At 42.2% G+C, this 24,966-nt stretch overlaps 1 protein-coding gene across 1 annotated transcript in view; it reads left to right on the top strand.

Moving 5' to 3' along the window:
- Positions 1-24,966, top strand: part of OBSCN (obscurin, cytoskeletal calmodulin and titin-interacting RhoGEF) — a 377,067-nt gene that overhangs the window by 333,982 nt on the left and 18,119 nt on the right. The window contains exons 83-86 of the mRNA XM_078780751.1: positions 1,732-1,845; positions 2,326-2,493; positions 15,142-15,244; positions 19,325-19,454. Coding sequence (XP_078636877.1) covers positions 1,732-1,845; positions 2,326-2,493; positions 15,142-15,244; positions 19,325-19,454 — 515 coding nt within the window. The remainder of the gene's footprint in view (positions 1-1,731; positions 1,846-2,325; positions 2,494-15,141; positions 15,245-19,324; positions 19,455-24,966) is intronic.

Genomic DNA, 24,966 nt, shown 5'->3' with positions numbered 1-24,966 from the left:
CTTGTGCTATTGAGCAGCTGGAAACCCTGCCCCGTCATCTCCGCTACGTCGCAAGTGATGTAGCATGGTCCATTTCACAGTCCTTGGAACTCCTTGAAAGTACTAGAAAAATGGAAAAGCATCTCCCATTACTGGAAAGTCCTGGAGAACTTGTTCAAGTCTTTGAAACTCCTGGAAAATCAAGAAAATGACACAAATATAAATAATCCACCATGCATCCGGTCGGAATTGTTAATTATTTAAGAGAACTTTCCCACTTTTAACTCCTCCCCCCTCCCCCCCCCCCCCCCCCTCAGGGAATTACCAAAAGTGAGCCAAAATTGTTTCCCACGTATCATGCAAGTGTTTACGGAAACTCCCTATTAAGGAGGAAGTATCTCCTTCTGAAGTTCAAAATTATAGGTGCATACATGCATCTGGACTTTTTGTGGTGCATGTAGAACTTCCTAAAAGCATGCACAGTGTGTAAGGAGAACAAAACATCGATTTTGTCTTTTGAACATTTTTGAACACAACGAACAAAACATCTTTTGACGGTGCACGTAACCAAATAATTTTCTTATTTACCATTCTGATCAATGTGGCAACACCCGTAGTCCCTGATAATCCAAGAGACACTTATTTACTCCCTGAAATTTTGGTGCACACTGTGCATGTAACTTCTTTTTTTTTTTGACACCTGACCGCATTAAAAAAAAAATTCATATTCAAGTGACATTGGAAAACACTTGTACAGAAAACATGTATTAAAAGTCCAGGAAAACAACTTTTTGTTCTGAAAAACTCATGGAAAACTCCTGGAAATTTGGTCTTCCATGGCTGAGCGAACCATAGGACCATGAGCCCTTTAATGTCCATGATTTTCCGTTGTGTTTTAGCTAAAGCAGACTTGATATTTAACTGTAAATGCTGAAGGATTTCTGTTGCTATAGAAAGAAGGTGAATAGGAACGGTTAAATGCTCTTCTTCTTCAGTAAAATCAATATATGCCACACTCTTTGCATATAATCACAGCACAAATCATGAGCATTTCAAAGGTGAGAATGTAACGTCGACCATGGATACATCTTCAAATTCTACGGTAGACGTTAAATTCGCTATTCCATTGCATTCAACTCAGGAAGGAATTTCAAATTTGGCCAAAGTCCTCGCATATAGTAGCCAAATTGATTTAAAAAGTAACTGAGAGATTGCTAAATTGTGGGATTTTTGGGTTTGTATGTTTGTTTGTGTGTGTGTTTGTTTGTTTGTGTGTTTTTGTATTTGTTTGTGTGTTTGTGCCTTTGTGTGTTTGTGTATTTGTTTGTGTGTGCTTTGTGTGTTTTTGTATGTATATTTGTGTGTATATTTGTGTGTTTATTTGTGTGTTTGTGCATTTTTGTGTTTGTGTTTGTGTATTTCTGTCATTATTTGTATGTTTGTTAGTGCATTTTTCTGTTTGTGTGTTTGTTTGTGTTTGTCTGTGTGTTTGCTTGTGAATTCGTTTGTTGGTATGTTTGTTTGTATGTTTGTATGTTTGTGTGTGCGTTTGTGCATTTGTATGTTATTCTTTCATGGCCGAACCTTAGCACCTGGAGGCCCCCCAAAAATGATAATTTGTGTGGAGACCAATGAATCCACGTTGTCAGGGAAATGACAAAGGTGTTGATGGGGGGCTGGGGTTAAGGGGTTGTGGTTATGATATAAGCATGAGATCGTCATGGTTGTTGTCATGTATTGTTTGTCCTGTAGGACCTCCAGTTTTCTGGGAGGAGCTGGTGGGATGTGTGGCTCGGGTTGGAGACACCGTAAAACTGCAGTGCCGAGTGTCAGGCACTCCTCGCCCCATCATCACGTGGTACAATGGTAAGCAAATTAGTGGTACAATGGTAAGCAAAATGTTGCAGAAAATGGTAGACAAAGGATGTGCGTAAAGTTACTGAATTTGTCATAAACATGATAAATATTGTCCCTCTATCAAACGAGCTATCGCCAGCACCATGAACAAATTACAAATTCCTCCCCCAACTCCCACAGGAAGGCAATGGCAAACTACATAGTGTAAACCTTGCCATGAGTCTGTATACAAAGATTTTAAACCGTTTTATTTTCATGTGTGGTTTCCGTTTAATGATACAAATTAGCTTTTTATTTGGCTTCAACCTCCATCACTACTTGCTGTGTACTTGTTGCTTGCTTCTCCATAGGTTCTATATGTAACTGTTGCCACTTTCCCAGTGTGAATATGTTACCTTTCCTTCCTTTATCATCTTTCTCTGTCATCATACTTACTTTGTCTCGTTAAATTACACTCCTGTTGCCTCTGCCACTTCTGAATGTGTGCAGATGGGGAACAGATTCAAGCTGATGTGCAGCGCTCAATTACTCAGGACGAGGAAGGCCGTTGCACACTCCTCGTGGATCATGCTGCACCGCGTCATGGCGGACGCTACCGCTGCCTCGCCTCCAATGCCGCAGGAAGCACCCAGTGTGAGGCCAGCTTGCACATACTAGGTAAGGTGGCCCACACAGGGAACTAGAGCACTTTAATTGCCAGAACATTCACCTTCGGAAAACACGACACCAGAGATGCATCAGGATGATTACTAAACAATCTCTCGATGTCCCTGCTCTCAAATGTTGTGTTTGTGTCCTTCCCCCTCTCACCCCATCTTGTCTACCGCTCCACTTATTTTGTGTTTTATGTGTCGGTTTGACTTTTCGTGTGATTAATGTTAGCTCCTTCACGAGCCTCGATGTTGTATACAAAAAAAAAATTTGGATTACTAAGCAAAACAATTATTCGACTTTTGAAAAAAAAACTTTTTTTTTGCAAAAGCATCTAAGGCTGAGCAAAAATACAGCAATACTTGAGGTTAATTGGAAAGAAGCGTAAATGACTTGTCTCGAAGCTAAGCCCAGGATGACCGTTTGCTGTGGAGTGAGGAATACATATATGGGTCAAAGGGGAGGACACAACCTCAAAACCATCTGACTAATCGATGTCAATCAGTTGCATATGTGACTAACTTCAACTATGACTTAGAGATTGGTGCATGCAGGTAAAATAGGTATCACACCTTAAAATACACAATTTGGTGTCTGTCTGTATTTCTGACCATGATACATTCGGTTGTTACTTATCCAACCTCAACCGAACTTGGCAGGAGGAGTGAGGGTCATATGATGGAGGTTGTAGCGACTTAATTTGCCCTCTACCTAAGGGGGTTTCCACCATGGGTGAAATCCGTGTCAAGGTGTATATCCACATTAAAATAGCTAATTGTGGCGTTTTTTCAAGGCCGCTTCTAATAACAAAATTAACTAGAAAGCACCTGAAAATGTAAAGCCCTTCCGCGTCCGTTTGTATTCAGATTCTTCTTCTTTATACATATGCTCAAAATAACGAAAACAGTTTTAAACCAGAACGGCACCCAGTAGAGAGCATACCTCCACCTGTTTGGCCATATTATCACTGAACGGTGAAGAATCACTTTTAAAATTCTACTAGCTGGATCCGGATCCGGATCTTCACTAAAATTGAATCGATTCTTCCTTGTCACATACACAACTTGTCCAACAAGCTTCGTCCAAATCCATCCATAACTTTTTGAGATATCTTGCTATGTATCGTTTTTGGCCTGATCTCCCAATGGTGAAGAATCACTTGAAAAATTAAATAATTATCATATCCGAATCCTTATTCAGATCTTTACCAAAATCGAATCGAATCGTCCGTGTCAGACACCCAACCTCTCCACCAAGTTTCGTCCAAATCCGTCCACAACTTTTTGAGATATCCTGCGAAATGTTGGTTTAAGGCCTATCTCCCAATGGTGAAGAATTACTTTTTAAAAAATCTACTAGCCGGATCCGAATCCGGATCATCATCAAAATCTTATCATTTCGTCCTTTGGTCTCATCATTTCGTCACATACGCTAAATCTCTGCTAAATTTCGTCCGAATCAGTCCACAACTTTTTGGGATATTTTGTACACAGACAAACGGACTGTGGTGAAAACATAACCTCCATTGACCTTTGGTGGCGGAGGTAAAAATACAAAATTAAAATTGATGATTTTATGCAGCCTTGACCTTTGAGCTTTAGATCTAAAAAAAATAATCAGCTTCTAGGTTTTGATTGGTGAACCAATCCAGTAACCCAATGTGCAAATTCTTAAAATTCCAGGTAAATTGGATGGAAATTGACGATTTTAATTGACGCTGACCTTTGACCGTTTGACCAAATTATTAATTGACTTACTCCATATTCTAATAATAAAGCTTTGTTGAAAATTTGATGACAAAGCTCATATGGTAGATTCACTTTTCAGGCTGCCGAAGCAATTTCTCGACTATCGGCCACAATCCTGGTCGGGGCGTCACTCCTACGTTCATCGACATCCATGTGTGCCAGGTGCTTTAGCCAGCAACCTGCTTCACCTGGCAACCTTAAACTACGAATATCCCCGCGTTCTTGAATTCAATGATACAAGGGATTCATGGTGACAGCAAGTAGAAGAGGAGTCAAAGGCCATCCCTGCTGTATGCCATTCTCTACCAATAATACGTACGTAATACGTACATCAGTCACATAACCATTCACGAAGGCACAGGAACAACCCTCCTGTATAGGAAGGCTTAAAAGCCCGACAAGAACCACAGGGATCCGCATGTACCTTAATGGCTGCCCTCAGTGCTCATGGTTCAGCGATCTAAGGCTTTAGCAATTTCTAGCTTCAAGAGACCCTAGGGCTCTGCAGGTAGGCCAAAGTCAATGCTCTCTTACTCGACTCATATGATCAACCATCTGACTGTCCTGAAGACCCCACACTTGTGAACCCGATGTCCTCTCTTGCATCATCAGTGACAATCTGGCGAGGTGCTCTGACCAACACCTTGTAATTCAGAGTGAACAACGTGATTGGATAGCAGTTATGAATATCTGAAAGATTCCCTCCTTTGTCAACAACGCGTCATACATCTCAACACATGGATGATGACAAAACGCCATTATTTATTTTTTATATTTGGGCTGAGGCTCGTAATGGAGCTCGCACACACACACACACACACACACACACACACACACACACACACACACACCCAAACACATACACACACACACAAACACACACAAACACAAACACACACACACAAACACACACAAACACACACAAACATACACACACAAACACACGGACAAACTGATGAGACAAACACTTAACAGCCACTGAGCTTGGGGGAAGTATCGTCACTACCATCACTTCCTGGGACACTCTGGATACCAGTGATGTCATAACAATGGCGCCGCTTTTCACATCATACGTACTCAGTGGGGCATTCCCGCAAGAGGAATTCCCTCCTCCCCATGGATGCCAACCAGTAGGATTGTCCGTGCTCTATCCTTTTCAAGCAAGGAAGCAACACATACCATTTTGAAATCTTTGGTATGACTCGAACCAGTCTAAACCGGATGGGTGTTTTTTAGGAGACACCACCTCCTTACTGGATGGCCATTGGCTCCCATTGGCTCCCTCATTCACCCTTTGCCAGGTGTGGTTTTGGTCCTGGCAAGGTGTCAGTCACCAGCCCCTACTAGTATAAACATAAAGATAGAGTATTATCAAGTTTGTAACCTTTCCAGGTTTTATCTCTATATTTGGTGATTAGTTATTAATTCAATATGAAGCACCAATCAGACTAACATACGCAATTTAGTGTCTGTCTGATGATTTTTTGACCCCGATACATTCCATCGTTACTTATCCAATCTCAACCAAACCTGACATGATGACTAAGGGTTACACAATGAAAGTGTTAGTGCTTTCATCTGCCACACCCCCCACCCCCCAAGGGGGTTTTCTCCCCCGAGCGGGTTTTCCCCACCATTGCCGTCAATGGGGTTGCGTGTTGAGGTGTATATCAATGTTAAATTAGCTTTATCGTGGCGTTTTTCCAATGCTTTCAATAACAAATTCACGCTTTCAATAACAAAATGAATGATAATAGCATATTGTTAATGTTATTACAAAACAATATTTATACTAATAATGTCCCACCTCCACAAGGGGTATTTCCTCCTTGAACAGACGTCGTGTCAACATTTATAAATAGCTTATCATTGCGTTTTTGTGGGAGCAACGGCCTCTACCAGATGTAAAAATATTATAAACCACAAACACGTATGATTAGCTTTTTAAACAGTCGCTGATGCTTTTTATAACAATAAACAAAGAAATTTGGAGGAATCCCGACATCCCTCAATGCTAATCACGTCGCCGAACACACCCGATCGTAGATCTACTGTAGTCTATATACCCCACAAGGATTAATAACACAATCCTGCCGTGAATGTGGGATTCTTCCAAGGCGTTTTTTGTGGAGTTTTTCCACAGCTGCTTCTCATTACAAAGGCAATAATAACACTTATGATAATGGCATAATGTAATATTAATGATATATTTTCAATGACCTAATCCAACATGTTATAATGTCATGCATGTTCTGATCCATTCAATGACCTGATCTAGCATGTTATAATATCATGCATGTTCTGATCCTTTCAATGATCTGATCGAGCATGTTATAAATATCATGCATGTTCTGATCCATTCAATGACCTGATCTAACATGTTATAATATCATGCATGTTCTGATCCTTTCAATGATCTGATCGAGCATGTTATAATATCATGCATGTTCTGATCCATTCAATGACCTGATCTAACATGTTATAATATCATGCACGTTCTGATCCTTTCAATGATCTGATCAAACATGTTATAATATCATGCATGTTCTGATCCATTCAATGATCTGATCAAACATGTTATAATATCATGCATGTTCTGATCCATTCAATGACCTGATCTAACATGTTATAATATCATGCATGTTCTGATCCTTTCAATGATCTGATCAAACATGTTATAATATCATACATGTTCTGATCCATTCAATGACCTGATCTAACATGTTATAATATCATGCATGTTCTGATCCTTTCAATGATCTGATCAAACATGTTATAATATCATGCATGTTCTGATCCATTCAATGACCTGATCTAACATGTTATAATATCATGCATGTTCTGATCCTTTCAATGATCTGATCTAACAGGTTATAATATCATGCATGTTCTGATCCATTCAATGACCTGATCTAACATGTTATAATATCATGCATGTTCTGATCCTTTCAATGACCTGATATAACATGTTATAATATCATGCATGTTCTGATCCATTCAATGACCTGATCTAACATGTTATAATATCATGCATGTTCTGATCCATTCAATGACCTGATCTAACATGTTATAATATCATGCATGTTCTGATCCATTCAATGACCTGATCTAACATGTTATAATATCATGCATGTTCTGATCCTTTCAATGACCTGATATAACATGTTATAATATCATGCATGTTCTGATCCATTCAATGACCTGATCTAACATGTTATAATATCATGCATGTTCTGATCCATTCAATGACCTGATATAACATGTTATAATATCATGCATGTTCTGATCCATTCAATGACCTGATCTAACATGTTATAATATCATGCATGTTCTGATCCATTCAATGACCTGATCTAACATGTTATAATATCATGCATGTTCTGATCCATTCAATGACCTGATCTAACATGTTATAATATCATGCATGTTCTGATCCTTTCAATGATCTGATCGAGCATGTTATAATATCATGCATGTTCTGATCCATTCAATGACCTGATCTAACATGTTATAATATCATGCACGTTCTGATCCTTTCAATGATCTGATCAAACATGTTATAATATCATGCATGTTCTGATCCTTTCAATGATCTGATCAAACATGTTATAATATCATGCATGTTCTGATCCATTCAATGATCTGATCAAACATGTTATAATGTCATGCATGTTCTGATCCATTCAATGATCTGATCAAACATGTTATAATATCATGCATGTTCTGATCCATTCAATGATCTGATCAAACATGTTATAATATCATGCATGTTCTGATCCATTCAATGACCTGATCTAACATGTTATAATATCATGCATGTTCTGATCCTTTCAATGATCTGATCTAACATGTTATAATATCATGCATGTTCTGATCCATTCAATGACCTGATCTAACATGTTATAATATCATGCATGTTCTGATCCTTTCAATGATCTGATCTAACATGTTATAATATCATGCATGTTCTGATCCTTTCAATGATCTGATCTAACATGTTATAATATCATGCATGTTCTGATCCATTCAATGACCTGCTCTAACATGTTATAATGTCATGCATGTTCTGATCCTTTCAATGATCTGATCAAACATGTTATAATATCATGCATGTTCTGATCCATTCAATGACCTGGTCTAACATGTTATAATATCATGCATGTTCTGATCCTTTCAATGATCTGATCTAACATATTGGAAAAAGTAATAATAATTGGGAATAATAAAAAGTATAACACCATGACTTCCCCCTGCCGCTCCCATAGTGAGTGGGTGTACTAGTAATACAAATTTGAAATACAATGTTTCCAGCATCACCATAAAACTTAGCCGCAGTGTACAGATAAACATTCACCAATTAAGAATTTCTCAACCTAGGCACCATTGGAAATCGATATTATAGGCTTTATCAACAACTGTGAAACAAAGTTTACAAACCACCTTACAACTTGTGTTACATATTTATGTGAATGTATGTGAATTACCATTCAGGTCTTTGCTTATCCGTGTGTAGTAGATTAAGGGTTGTTGTGGTTGGAGGGTCAGGAGCCCTTCTGAAAAAGTGGCCGGAAACGGAAGTGACCGGAAACGGAAGAGGAAAAGACACGAGGAAGAAAAGCGACGGTTTCTTCTTCCTCGCCCCGCTCCGACGAAAAAGGGGATCGACCTTGCGCTGCGTGGAAAAGCGGCGTTCCGAAGCCCGTCTGGCAAGAGGAGTTACCGGGACGTGTACCTGCCCGGTGGAGACGTCAAGGTGACGTGGGGCCGTGCATCGACCCCGCGTCTGGCACCGTTCGCGGCACCGTCTAAACAGACGCGTGCGGGTCGCACGTTGGGGCCTAACGCGCCTTGCAAGCGGCGTGGGGCTTTTGGCTTGCTCTACCGTACCCGCTTCGCGTGGCCACGAGGGGCTGCAGCCACGGTGCCTGGTACGATACCTGCCCGGTGGAAAAACGTCCACCCGGGGTTCGTTCAACCGCCCGAGTGCGGCGACGCCGACCAGTATCTTGGTCAGGAGGGGCCCAGAGACATTGTGAGGGGCAGAGACCAAAAGGGGGTCGTGAGTACCGAAGTGAACACACATATATAAGATGGCCATCTTAATCATATAGGGGATTGATTGTGGATTGGGAATTGTTGATGGTTGTTTGCTATTGATTGCTCGGGGAAAATCTCCGTGGTTGTATCATTGAAATTGTATGGTGTCATTACCATTGAAATATATCCTTGAACATCAGTTTTCTCTTGGGTGGAATTCATATGGATTGCGTGGCGAAAGCGCATATATAATACAACTTTCTGGCGAAGTTCCTCTCACGGTCCGGGGGTCACCGAGACCAGGTATTCACCGAGGGGACCACGTAACAGAATTGGGGGCTCGTCCGGGATTACGATTTGCGTATTCGCAATTGGGTCTACGTCCGGGATCTAAAAGTGTATTTGTATAAAATAATAAAATAATATTTTTATTAATTAAGTATTAATTGGAAAATTTTTGGGGAAATTGGGGTAAAGTCTTGGGTGAAGGTTAACAGGTGTTAACGATAGTCACCATGGCCTTTGTGGCACAGAACTTTGCGGTAACACCGAGTGAGGCACAGTTCCGAGCGTTACTAAAGTCGGACCTCTTGAAATTGGCCAAACATTTTAACTTGGAGGTCCGACTAATTTGAGGAAGGCAGAGTTGCAGGCCACGGTGATACAATCTATGGTGGGATTAGGAACATGGGACGAGTTAGCCTGGGAGTGGCTACCCGAAGAACCAGAAGACGTTGAGCTCCGGAAACTGGAGTTGCAATTACGGAGCCAGGAACGGATCAAAGAAGAAGAAAGGAAAGCAGAAAAGGAAAGAGCAGAAGAAGAAAGGAAAGCAGAAGAGAGGAGAGAAGAGAAACAAGCAGAGGAAAGGAGAGTGGAACGAGAACTCCAGGAAAGGTTAAAAGAAGAAGAAAGGAAAGCAGAAGAGAGGAGAGAAGAGAAACAAGCAGAGGAAAGGAGAGTGGAACGAGAACTCCAGGAAAGGTTAAAAGAAGAAGAAAGGAAAGCAGAAGAGAGGAGAGAAGAGAAACAAGCAGAGGAGAGGAGAGCTGCAAGGGAACTCGAAGCAGAGGAGAGAAAAGCAGAAAGGGAATTAAAGGAACGTGACATGGAGCTTCAGCAAGAAATTAAATTCAAGGAGCTGGAGTTAATGAGAGAACGGGGAGAGGCACCACCCTTGCTGACGGGGTCGACACCTAACCAGAAAACCTGGGATGTGGGCAGACATGTGAGGCTGGTTCCACCGTTCAGCGAAAAGGAAGTCGCGAAATTTTTTCCACACTTTGAGAAAGTGGCTCGACAATTAAACTGGCCGGAGGAGGCCTGGACCATACTAGTGCAAAGTGTGCTGGTGGGGAAAGCTCAAGAGATTTATTCGGCGCTACCAATGGACCAATGTGCAGATTATGAGGTACTGAAGAAGCACATCCTCAAGGCCTATGAGTTGGTTCCGGAAGCTTACAGGCAAAAATTCAGGAATGCCAGGAAGAGGGAGAGTGAGACCCATGTGGAGTTTGCCAGAGTGAAAGAAAACATGTTTTATCGGTGGTGTGAGTCAAAAGGAGTCGGGAAAGACTTCGAAACATTGCGTGACTTGATCCTGGTGGAGGAATTCCAGCAGTGTGTCCACGAGGACATCAAAGTGTACCTGCAGGAAAAGAAAGTACCAAAGTTGTGGGACGCAGCCACCATGGCAGATGATTATGCCTTAACCCACCGAATAGGGGTCTACGAACCTAACTCCTCGCCTAGATCTCCGCAGGGGAGGTGGGGAACAGCAGGTGCGGAGAACGACCATACATGGCGGCGGCCTCGAGAGGATTATGGGGACAACGCGGATACCCCACCTGTTCGAAATCAGAGGGATGCGGGCCCAAGACAAACTTATACTTCGGGGGGCCCGAGGCAGACCACGAGTTTTTCCTCCGGGCCTACTTGCGCTTTTTGCAAGAAACCTGGACACTAGATGTCCAGTTGTTACCGCATGAAAAGGGAAGACCCAGAGCGGAGTCCGACTATTACGACTCCCAATGCAATGGCCATTGTGAGAAATCGCCATCAAAAGGGTTACCAACCATTTATTTCAGAGGGGTTTGTGTCACGGGATGGAGCCTCGACTAACCGGAAACCGGTTAGGATATTGAGGGACACAGGGGCACATCAATCTTTAATGCTTGAAGGCATTTTGCCATGGTCCGAGGAGACGGCAACGGGGGATAGTGTTCGTTTACAGGGGATCGGGGGCGGTGTTAGTGCTCCACTTCATGTCATCCATTTGGAGTCCGATTTGGTGTCAGGACCGGTCACCGTCGGTTTACAAGCCACGCTTCCTGTAGAGGGTGTATCTGTGGTTATCGGGAATGATTTGGCCGGGGGTCAAGTTTATGGTAACCTGAGGGTTGGTAAAGAGCCCAGCAGGGAAAATAACACCACACCAGCTCGGGATGGCGACAAAAGTGCCAAGTTATTTGTAGGGGGACTGAACTTCAAAACAGAGGAAGAAGTTCTGACCTCTGTCTTCAACAGATATGGGCCACTGGTGGAAGTGCGGTTGGTAAGAGACTGGGAAACGCAACAGTCAAGAGGGTTCGGCTTTGTCACGTTTGCCAGCACAAAAGACGCCAGAGAGGCAGAGAAGAATTGGAATGGCAAGGATTTGGAGGGTCGGACCATAACAGCAGGGAAGGCATTTCGTAGGCGTCGAGAGGTCTACAGGAGAGGACAACTGGGCGGTAGTTTTGGTGGTGGCCGCAATCAATATTATTATGGAGGCTCCCTGAGTTACGGCAGCTCCCGAAGGAAGGATTGGCAAAGTAGTGGCCGAGAAGGAGACCGCTATTCATGGGACTACAGGGACAAGTGGTCCCACCATAATTATTAGGGAAGTTCTGAGAAGTTGAAGCACTGAATGCGGCGGAGCCGCCGAGCCAAGATTCCTACACGGATTAACCGTGAACGCCGTTCCTAAAGGCGTCCATGTAGTGAACTTTCATGCACGGACTAACCGTGAACTCCACGTTCCTCAAGGCGCCCATGTAGAGAACTTTCCTGCACGGACTAACCGTGAACTCCACGTTCCTAAAGGCATCCATGTAGTGAATACTCGGCTTGGCCTCCCGGAAAAAGTGCTATCGAGTTGCTTAACTTTGGATCTTGGATCAACCCCTTTACCTTCATTCACAAGAAACTGACGGTCAAAGTCAGAGGGTCATGAGATGGAGTTTGATTTGGCAGGGACAATGTCGTTGCTGGTGCTTAGTCCAGAGTGAGTAATCTGGAGGGGTTGTGGTAAAATTTTGGTTGCTTTATTGTTAAGTGATAACTGTGCCCGGGGGGAACTGATAATGTGGGGGGGTTGAGTTATCTGGTTTGTTTCTCCAAATTGGCCGGCAAAGAAAGTTTTCGCTGGGTTCAAACTTTCTTTCTTGAAGGGGGGGGAGTGTTACATATTTATGTGAATGTATGTGAATTACCATTCAGGTCTTTGCTTATCCGTGTGTAGTAGATTAAGGGTTGTTGTGGTTGGAGGGTCAGGAGCCCTTCTGAAAAAGTGGCCGGAAACGGAAGTGACCGGAAACGGAAGAGGAAAAGACACGAGGAAGAAAAGCGACGGTTTCTTCTTCCTCGCCCCGCTCCGACGAAAAAGGAGATCGACCTTGCGCTGCGTGGAAAAGCGGCGTTCCGAAGCCCGTCTGGCAAGAGGAGTTACCGGGACGTGTACCTGCCCGGTGGAGACGTCAAGGTGACGTGGGGCCGTGCATCGACCCCGCGTCTGGCACCGTTCGCGGCACCGTCTAAACAGACGCGTGCGGGTCGCACGTTGGGGCCTAACGCGCCTTGCAAGCGGCGTGGGGCTTTTGGCTTGCTCTACCGTACCCGCTTCGCGTGGCCACGAGGGGCTGCAGCCACGGTGCCTGGTACGATACCTGCCCGGTGGAAAAACGTCCACCCGGGGTTCGTTCAACCGCCCGAGTGCGGCGACGCCGACCAGTATCTTGGTCAGGAGGGGCCCAGAGACATTGTGAGGGGCAGAGACCAAAAGGGGGTCGTGAGTACCGAAGTGAACACACATATATAAGATGGCCATCTTAATCATATAGGGGATTGATTGTGGATTGGGAATTGTTGATGGTTGTTTGCTATTGATTGCTCGGGGAAAATCTCCGTGGTTGTATCATTGAAATTGTATGGTGTCATTACCATTGAAATATATCCTTGAACATCGGTTTTCTCTTGGGTGGAATTCATATGGATTGCGTGGCGAAAGCGCATATATAATACAACTTTCTGGCGAAGTTCCTCTCACGGTCCGGGGGTCACCGAGACCAGGTATTCACCGAGGGGACCACGTAACACTTGCAACATTTGCACAAAGCTAAGCAAACTAGTTTTTTGCGTGCATTTTGTAAGGTTCTGGCCATTTTGCTTTATCCAGCTTTCCCCTTAAACAAGGATGGGCTTGTTTCAAGAAAGTTTCACAAATAACAGATTTATTATGATAGCAACTAGAATGGCACTGACGGAGCGCATCGTCTCGCCTCGTGCATTCTTTCTGAACAAAAATAACATCGTTAGCTGAACACGCTACTATATGGCCAACGGCCATTATAGGGCCCACATACCCATATCATCAATGCACCCTATTATGTCACATAGTTTATTGGCATGGGTTATGTAGTCATACATTTAATTATCCACTCACATCGCGTCATACATCACATATATGAAGTTTCAGATTTTTTGGAAAGAATTTCAATTCAACCAATTGTGGCTGGAATACCGCTTCACCGATGACATCATCGTTATCACCCTATATACCCCATGGGGAGTTTAGCAGTTTTCACAGATAATGGCGTCCAAATTCCTTTAATTTCCTTTAATCCAATATGGCTGCCATACCATGTGACCTATAATGTGAGAGTGAGCAATAGAATATTCTCCATGGGGAGTCCCTCCTATGTTTAAAGTTTTGCATCGATCACACAAGTGGTTGCAGATAAAACCATTTTTAAAGCGAAAATGTATATACACACACACACACACACACACACATACACACACACACATACACACACACACACACACACACACACACCTACATACACACATCGACAAACACAAATACACACATACACACATTTACACACACACACACACACACACACACACACACCCTACAAACACACACATCTATACACATACACACACACACACACACACACACACACACACACACACACACACACCTACATACACACATCGACAAACACAAATACACACATACACACATTTACACACACACACACACACACACACACACACACACCCTACAAACACACACATCTATACACATACACACACACACACACACACACACACACACACACACCTACATACACACATCGACAAACACAAATACACACATACACACATTTACACACACACACACACACACACACACACACACACACAACCTACAAACACACATCTATACACACAAACACACATACATACACACACACACACACAACTTACAAACACACACATCTATACACACAAACACACATACACACATGCACACAAATACACACACACACACACACACACACACACACACACACACACACACACACGTGTGTTGCAATAGTATCTCATCCCCTTCAGGGTGAGACTAATAAATACTGTAAATTAATTGCTGAATTTAAAGAATCCTGAAAAAGAAACACGTGATTGTGTTCAGCGATTTTTCAAAGTTTCAAAAACAATTGGCATGGAGATGTTGCTTTTTCCCCTCATTTGTTTGTGTTCTTTGAATGGGGTGTATTGATTGTGAGTTTTCTTTTCATACATTTCTTTTTCCAACCCACAGTCCCACCACGGTTTCTGAGCCATGCAGGAACAGTCGCGCTTGCTGAGGGACGGAACATGGAACTCTGTTTGGACATCAGCGGTCAGCCTTTCCCCACAGTCCGGTAAAAACCCCAACACATTGCTATCTATATTATATTTGTCCACACAACCTCCACACCCGAACAACCCCTCTTTTCTTCTCTGTACCCACCTTAGTATCTTATCTTCAAATGTCTCCACCTACTTATCATCATCCTTGGGCTCAGTAATTAAACTATGTGAAGGGCATTACCTCTTTTATGCAAGATCGAAGCTCATGGAAGAGCAACGTGACCGAGTAAACCGAAAAAAGGTCATGAATGAACCGACTTTGAGGAAGTGCGGCCACAGTTGGACACAATACGCACATGGCAATTAACGAACTGGAAAAGAGGAGAGAATGAGGTGGGGGAAACATGGTAAGTAAACTGTGAGTGAGAGGTGTGGATATAAAAGATTGCAGGTGTAGCTTTTTACCATGTATCACCTCTATTACATGAGCGGAAATGTTGTATGGAAAAAGCACAGAAACTTCCTAGTCTGTGCCTGGCATCCAGGCCAGCTTTGCGCTGTGGCCCACCTAGGAGAGGTTGGGAAGCCAATACGTTCAAGAGACTGAACCTCTTCCATTGGCTGATGACGATCTATGTCGAATGACAGGGTGAGACTGATTTGCCAGGATTGACAAACATGTTCCATTTATCAAATCAACATCTGATCACCTCCACATCAATAAAGAGTAATGCAGTCTGCCTGTCAGTGATTGGTGTAGTTACGACACAATGTGGAGTTGTCTGCAAAAAGGAAGAAAGGGTTTTCTAGAGTAGATCGGAGAAGTCATTTATGTTGATAATGAACAATACTAGGCCCAATATCTTGCCTTCAGATACTTCAGCTTTCACTGGGCAAGGAAAGGTGAGAGTTCCATTGATTGTGATTGGAAGAAGTCAGAAAGCCATGTATGAAGACAGCCTTTTGTGTGGCAAGCAGCGAGCTGGGCCGCAATGCAGGAATTCAGACTATGTTGAATGCTAAATATGTCCAGGAAGACTGTCCTCCTGACCTCTTGTTTTATAATTGATACCCCCAAGTATTGTTGAGAAAGAAGAAGCAGCATGTCTACAGTTGTGACCTGGACAGATTTTGATTGGAATTGGAAGTTAGCCTGCCGGTCTGTATTGACAGGTTTCTGTTTTTGCACCATTCTGGTGGACAGGAGTGATGATTGGTGACTTCCAGGCAGAAGGGAAAATGGACGAGCTGAAGAGCAAAGGCAGAAGAAGCAAGAGCAGCAGAGCAGGACTTGAGAATCCTGCTCGCCAGCAAGCTGAGATGATCACTGAATTGGAGGAGCTGGTGAAGAACTTTAACAGGAACATTGTTTAATTTGCCGAGTGGGATAGCAGAGGAACATGAGAGGTTATATGGAAAGGTAATCATCGCAATTGGGCCAAGGGGAGGATGTGCCATTTGCAGAGATTGAGGTTGGAAGGTTTACTGATTCGGTCAGATGCATGTCGTCACAGAAGGCCTTAGCTGCAATACCTTGGATGGTTGTTGTGGAGCAGATACCCAGCCACCTGGCATGCTGGCAGCTGCAATCACTGCAGGTGAGGAAAAGGGAGTTGGAATGAATGCTTATGAGTTGATCCATGTTATTGGAAATAGAGGTATATATGGAGTCAAGCTCATTAGAAGGATGGTACAGCACATGGACAAACCCTCGGTGGTTGCAGAGAGAAATGTGCAGCCAGCTGTCTTCATTGGGTTCGGAGAAGCTGGTTACAAATTTGACTGCGGGCGTGGGGGTGGAGTTCTTGACATACACAGTAACACCACCACTGTGATGTGTAAGAGGAGAAAAAAAGAGGAAAAGCCAGTGAGACACAGTGGAGTTGGGGAAGTCCTGTGTGAGAGGAAAGATTATGTTAAACAAATAATGTCGGGAGGAGCAGCAGAAACCTGAAAGGAGAGATCAGTGATGTCAGACTGAAGACTTCAAATGTTGGAGGTCCACACTGTAAGGGAAGCAAAAGGAATAGGAACTGGTGCGGTTACTACTTGAGTGGGAGTGGTGAGGTTGTAGGAAGTGGGTAGGGGCAGAGGACACGAGCGGGGGATTGCAGGATGCAGGAGGGTGGCATCAGAACTCAGGTGGGACGCAACGGGATCTGGGCAGTGGTGACAGTGATGCGAGCATGGAGCAGGAGGACATGGGTGGCAGGAAGAAGATGTGGGTGTGCAGATTAATATTGTCATGAGTCTACACTACTTGCAAATCGGGTTTCTTTTCACGATTGCAAATTCAGCATAATGAAGACACATCGTAGCACTGTACAAACATGACGGGGCAACAGGTGTAGGTGTGCGATCGATCCTTGAAGCAAACTGAATTGGAGGGCATTGTATGAAGAAAGAATGATTTATAAAGAGAGGTTGAAGGAAGGAATAAGAGGAAAGAATGAGATATTAATGAGTTGAGGGTGATTTATGGAGGTTTTTGGGGAATATGGGTTGGTGGGATGTTTTTCTTTGTAAAAACAAAAAAGGATGATAAAGGACCTATGCAAGGGGAGGAAAACGAAGGAAGCAAATGAAGGAGTTAACGTCTAAGGGCAACGGCTCATGAAGAAGCATCCAGCCAAGCAGAGACCGACACGACCTCAAATTCACAAAACTGCTACAACAGGACCAAGTAAGGATGTTTCCCAATATGGCGGAGTGCAGAAGTAAACGGCAGTTAGACAAGCCTAATTTGGTATGGCCTTCTTCACCAATTTTCACCAATTTCTAATGAGACTGAGAACACAATGTGAAAGCACAAATAAACCAAGAAACCAGCAGCCGACACAAGTGCAGAGGAAATGTTGACACGTGACAACACCTGGAACTCATAGAATAAACATCTCAAGATAGCATGGCAGCACAACATATGCACAATATCCAGTTTACCTGACAATTCTGTTTTATCCCAGTATACCTTTATGAGCATTGCTTCTAGGTACCTATTCAAGTCCATTTTAAACCTATTCAAGTCCATTTTAAACCTATTCAAGTCCATTTTAAACCTCTCCCTGTCGCTGCTGCTTCCACCTTCCCAGGAATACCACTCCATACATTAAGGTGAAAAATGACTGACATTTTCACACTCCTATTAACTCTCATATGCTCATTGGTTATGTCACTGTAATCCAAGAAACGTCATCTATTTTGTAAATGTCCATCATTTCCACATGTCCATAAGATCCATGGTAAAGTCCGGCCTCACTCACATGTTCCTCATAGTTTAATCTGTCTAGGCCTGAAATCAATCTTGTACCTCTATTGAGAATCCCGTCAATGGAAGTTGTATCGTTCCAGAAGTTCCACAAATAAAACTGAACAAAAACATCAAAATGAGACCTCATTGAATTCCTGTATAACATGAACACCACCTCCTTCAATCGTCGTTGTTTGCCTCTGCCCGCACATTGGTATTTGGGGCAGGAATTTGGTACTTTTAATTCTTCTAATTAAAACTCATTAAACAAAAACTTAAATTAAAACTAATTAAATTTTAATTACTAAAATTTAATTACTTAAATTAAAATTTAAAAATAAAATTAAAACTTAAAATTAAAATAAAATAAAAATTTTTTAAAAATAAAGAATTAATAAAAAATAAATAATAATAAATAAATAAAAAATAAATAAAAATAAAAAAATTTAAAAAATAAAATTAAAACTAAAATAAAAAATTTAATTACTAAAACTAATTTAAATTAAAACTAATTAAAACTTCTAATTAAAACTAACTAATTCTTCAGGATTCCGGCAATAAGTCATCTACTCTTGAGTCTTCACGGAAGACACTGTGGGATCTCTAGCATCTACCAACTAACCAACTAATGTTAACAGATGGATTCCTGGCCCTAACATCCATTCACACTTTGTATGCAATGACCTGCCTGTGAATGCAATCCAACAGTTTATAATCGCGTTGAGAATGGAACCCACCCAGGCAAGACTCCGGAACAAAAACCAGATGTTTGTTCTCCGGAAAAAAAGAAAAAAAAAGACGATTCAAAAGTAAATGTACTCCTTCTGCATCCTGAATGGCTGCCTCACTTTATGAAACTTTCAGTGTTCCTTTCTCTGGTTCCCTAACGCTGTGTTTGCACCAGATGGCTGAAAAATGGACATGAGATCGTGGAAGGATCGAAGTACCAGATGGGTGTTGATAGGACACACAGCCAAGTTTCCCTTATCATCAGAGATGCTGAGCGGAATGACATTGACCTCTATACGTGCGTGGTAAGATCTCCGGAACGGGATTCTTTGTGACAGATTTTTACCCAGCGCACGCTAAGCGAAAAGCGGGGTTAAGCGCTTGGTTCACTTTGTCTGCCTGTCTGTCTATAAATGCATGTTTATGATCTCGGAACTTCATTTCAATTTAATGTTATAACTTGAACGTGAATCGCAAAATTAATCGGTAGTTTAACAGTACTTTGTCCTTGAATTCATCCTGATCACACATACGCTGAGAGGAGAAAGATTTATTTTTTACTCTGTCTGGCTGTAGAAGAAGAAGAAGAAGAAGAAGAATAAGAAGAAGCACCTTTAGAGGCCATTTTTCCCTACAGAGCAGGGGTTGGCCTTTTTCGGGCACCGTGGTTCCCTTTTTGAAGCAATGTTTTATGGCCGGATGTGCTTCCTGCCGCCAACCCTGTTAGTCGCCTTTTGCGACCCACAGGGAATTACCAGTGAACTGGTACTCAATTTGCGGACCTCGGAAGGATGACAGGCTGAGTCAACCCCCCTGGCGTTAATTCAGCGATCGACCGGGATTCGAACCCAGGATCCTAGGATCCCAAGCTGGCATCCTAAAAGTCACTGTCTGACTGTCTGGCAGTCAAATAAAATTGAAAATAATTCCAAACGGGAAACTTACTGTTGTTAAGGATGTCATAAAGGACACAAACAACTAACAACTAAAGTAAATGAATACAATACCTAATGTCCGCCCGATGGATGACCCTGGCTGCGTGTAACACCAGGATGACAGTTTATAGTCGGGTCGAGATTCAAGCCCAGGCTATAGAGCCTAAAGGTGAGTATACAGACCTGGACACACACTGTCCTCAACCACATTACCTGAAATCCTGAATCAAGAGTGCTGACAGAATTCGATTTGATATTTTACAAAATAGAGTCAATCTGTGTGGTTGGCCATGTGTTTGTACCAATGTACCTTGAAAATCCTTAAAAGTTGCTCATGGATTTGAGATACCTTGTTAAATGGCCGTATGGTGACAGTGGCTTTCCATTGTTAACAAAACAAACAAATTAGATGTGCCTATTGAAATCAATTTTAAATTAGATACAACAACATTAGATGTGCTTCAAAACATTACCCACTTATAGGACATCTGGAGGGTGGGGGGGGAGCATGATGCAAATAACTATCAGGAGCGAGTGTCGGACATCTTGCTATGGTAAACAGCACGTGTACAGTACACTGAAGCAGTGATGGGTGTTTTGGTGGGATTCCCCACAATGCACTGCGACAAGGCAGATGCTTGGACTTCGAAATGAGGCACCCCACCTTGTTCTCGCCAAATACTGTATTTGACAAATTGTTTAACTCTGAACCACGACGTTTATATCAAATTTTTGGTGTTCTTATCTAAATTATTTAATTTCAAAACTGTTCAAAGCGGACTTAAAGTGAGGAAATACTGCACTTGAGTACTGTAGAACACAAATCACCTTTTTGGCACTTTCAAAACAAAACCCTTCTCTTAACACGAATTGGACAAAATATTACAGTATTTTACGTCATCTCGAGCGATCAAATTTGCCACTCGTAGACCCCGAACATGTCCTTGTTTCTGAAGACTGTGCAGGGTAAGGTGTTCTATGAACTCCATAGTTTAACTTTATGTGAAAGATTGCTCATTTTGAAAAAAAACAATGTGAGTAAATGGAATCGGGAAAAATATTGCCAATAGAAAAGAACAAGTATATAAATTACTTTTGGAACTGCCATCGGTGCATAAGTGATCGTAAGCAAATTACAAGCAAATAATGAATTAGTATACATGAAGCAACAATCTACCTGAGTAGCAGAAATGGAAAAGTGAGACAAATGAGAGAAAAAGAAATCAACACGAATAAAAGCCAATATTCATGGTAAAACCATGGTAAATCGAATATTAGAATATCCATGTGTAAATACTGGCACAAATATATCAAAAGTTTGGATCAATAACTCTTGAGTGTTGGTCACAAGAATGCCTTCCACCTCCGTCCATATCATTCTGTCCTCTTTCAAGTGTAATGGTAAGCTTCATCTATAAAGAGTGAAAATTTCAGATGGGAAGGTTAAAGATGCCATCAGAAAACAAGAAAACATTACATTCACAACTAGAATGGCACTCGGTAGCACACAAACCTCCACCAGGGTGAACAGGTTACGTTTTGTATCCACTGATAGGCTGGATCTGGATTTGGACCTGAACCGAAATCGAATCAGCTTGTTCTTGTCACATATTCAACTCATCCACCTAATTTTGTCATAATCCGTCCATAACCTTTTGAGATATCATGCTATGTATCGTTTTTGGCCCCATCTCTCAATGGTGAAGAATCAATCAATTTTTTTCGCGTATCCGGATCTTCACCAAAATCTAACCATTTTGGCCTTGCACACACCCAACTCATCCATCAAATTTGTCTGAATCTGTCCACACCTCTTTGAGATATCATGCTCACAGACAAACAAACAAAAGTGGTGAAAACATAACCTCCATCCACCTTCAGTGGCGGAGGTAACTAAACATTCACCCAAATCCAAGTTGATCTCGTTGTTTTACATTATATTATTTTCTGAACACATATGTATCCACTTACATGTAAAGTGCTGGTCAGGTTGATGAACCATAAAATATATAATTATCCTTTTATTTATCCTTTGAACTCCAAAATAATTGTTAAATTGTTAATTATTTATCCTTTGAACTCCAAAATAATTATTAAATTGTTAATTACTAGCGTGCCTCGGCGAGCTCCACGTGCCTCACCACACGTCGTTTCAGAGGGGTAGGCATCTTTGACCATTTCGGTGTATTTTGGGTCTTCAGGGCCATTTGGGTCTTCAGGGTCTTTTGGATCCTCTGGATCTTTAAGGGTATTTTGGGTCTTTGGGGTGTTTTGGGTCTTCAGGGTCTTTTGGGTCTTCAGGGTCTTTTGGGTATTTGGTGTCTTCGGAGGCTTTTGGGTCTTAAGGGTCTTCGGTGTCTTTTGGGTCTTTGGGGTATTTTTGGTCTTCGGGGTCTTTTTGGTCTTCAGGGTCTTCAGGGTGTTTTGGGTCTTTGTGGTGTTTTGGATCTTCGGGGTGTTTTGGGTCTTTGGGGTGTTTTGGGTCTTCGGGGTGTTTTTGGTCTTCGGGGTGTTTTTGGTCTTCGGGGTGTTTTGGGTCTTCGGGGTGTTTTGGGTCTTCGGGGTGTTTTGGGTCTTCGGGGTGTTTGGGTCTTCGGGGTGTTTTGGGTCTTCGGGGTGTTTTGGGTCTTCGGGGTGTTTTTGGTCTTCGGGGTGTTTTGGGTCTTTGGGGTGTTTTGGGTCTTCGGGGTGTTTTGGGTCTTCTGGGTGTTTTGGGTCTTCGGGGTGTTTTGGGTCTTCAGGGTGTTTTGGGTCTTCGTGGTGTTTTGGGTCTTCGTGGTGTTTTGGGTCTGCGTGGTGTTTTGGGTCTTCGGGGTGTTTTGGGTCTTCGTGGTGTTTTGAGTCTTCAGGATCTTTTGGATCTTCGGGGAGTTTTGTGTCTTCGTGGTGTTTTGGGTCTTTGAGGTCTTCGTGGTGTTTTGGGTCTGCGTGGTGTTTTGGGTCTTCGGGGTGTTTTGGGTCTTCGTGGTGTTTTGAGTCTTCAGGATCTTTTGGATCTTCGGGGAGTTTTGTGTCTTCGTGGTGTTTTGGGTCTTTGAGGTCTTCGTGGTGTTTTGGGTCTGCGTGGTGTTTTGGGTCTTCGGGGTGTTTTGGGTCTTCGTGGTGTTTTGAGTCTTCAGCATCTTTTGGATCTTCGGGGAGTTTCGGGTCTTTGTGGTGTTTTGGGTCTTTGAGGTCTTTGGGGTGTTTTGGGTCTTCGGGGTGTTTTTGGTCTTCGGGGTGTTTTGGGTCTTTGGGTTGTTTTGGGTCTTCGGGGTCTTTTGGGTTTTTGAGTATTCGGGGTCTTTTTGAGCCTCAGGGCCTTGATGGTTATTTTGGGTCTTTGGGGTGTTTTGGGTCTTTGGGGTCTTCAGGGGTCTTGGTGGTCTGAAGGGTCTGAAGGGAATTAGAGGGTCGTGAAAGGTCTGAGGGGTCTCAGCAGTCTTCACGCAATTAAGAGGGTTAAATAAGAGCGTGGTATTTAAATTTGAAGAAGAAGAAGACTTTTTCGTTGCATATAAACATACATAAACATAATAATATTATACGTTTGCTCTGTTATAATAAGATTTATCCTTTGAACTCCAAAACAATTACTAAATTGTTCATTATTTATCCTTTGAACTCCAAAAGAATTATTAAATTGTTAATTATTTATCCTTTACACTCCAAAATAATTATTAAATTGTTAATTATTTATCCTTTGGACTCCAAAATAATTATTAAATTGTTAATTATTTATCCTTTGAACTCCAAAATAATTATTAAATTGTTAATTATTTATCCTTTGAACTCCAAAATAATTATTAAATTGTTAATTATTTATACTTTGAACTCCAAAATAATTATTAAATTGTTAATTATTTATCCTTTGAACTCCAAAATAATTATTAAATTGTTAATTATTTATCCTTTGAACTCCAAAATAATTATTAAATTGTTAATTATTTATCCTTTGAACTCCAAAATAATTATTAAATTGTTAATTATTTATACTTTGAACTCCAAAATAATTATTAAATTGTTAATTATTTATCCTTTGAACTCCAAAATAATTATTAAATTGTTAATTATTCATCCTTTGAACTCCAAAATAATTATTAATTTTTAAATTAATGTTGCCCAGAAACAACTTGCCTTTGTCTTCTGGAAAGCAAATCAAACGGAAGGAAATCTCATTTCCTTTCACAAAGCCTGAAACAAGTGTGTGTCCACCCTCAGGAGAGCCAGGAAACAATATCTCTCCGTTCTCAAGACCGAACTCTCTTATCTGTCTCCCTCTTCCAAATCCTGGTGGCGTCTGGTCAAATCTGTTTCTGGTGCTTGTTCCCCCTCCATCCCCTCCCTTACCTCAAACGGCTACACAGCTGACTCCGCACGTGAAAAAGCTGAATGCCTCAACTCTGTGTTTGCCTCTAAATCTTGTGTCCCAAACCCATCCCTCTCTGTACCCACCATACCCAGTCATACCCAGCTGCTCCTGGACTCCGTGTCCTTTCCTCCTGACATGTTGGAAAAGTTTCTGTCAACCCTCGACTCTGATTCTGCAACTGGACCTGACGGCTCCAGCCCACGGGTCCTAAAATCCTGTTCTTCCTCTCTTTCACTCCCTCTCTCTGTTCTCTTCACCCTCTCTTTTGCTCAAGGTCAACTGCCATCTGCTTGGAAATCAGCCAACATCACCGCTTTGCACAAAAAAGGTGCAAAAACAGATCCTAGCAACTACAGACCAATCAGCCTTCTCCCAATTATCAGCAAAGTCATGGAATCCATCATTGCTTCGGATATGAAATCTTTCCTCTTCTCCAATGGCTTGATCTCTGATCATCAATTTGGTTTCAGACCAGGTCACTCTACTCTGGACATGCTGCTTCTGCTGTCTCAACAATGGATGGAGGTCCTC

Source organism: Myxine glutinosa, chromosome 6 (genome assembly GCF_964187855.1).
Source record: "Myxine glutinosa chromosome 6, kmMyxGlut1.1, whole genome shotgun sequence".
NCBI classification, from domain to species: Eukaryota; Metazoa; Chordata; class Myxini; order Myxiniformes; family Myxinidae; genus Myxine; species Myxine glutinosa.
This window is presented reverse-complemented; position numbering and strand designations above follow the sequence as displayed.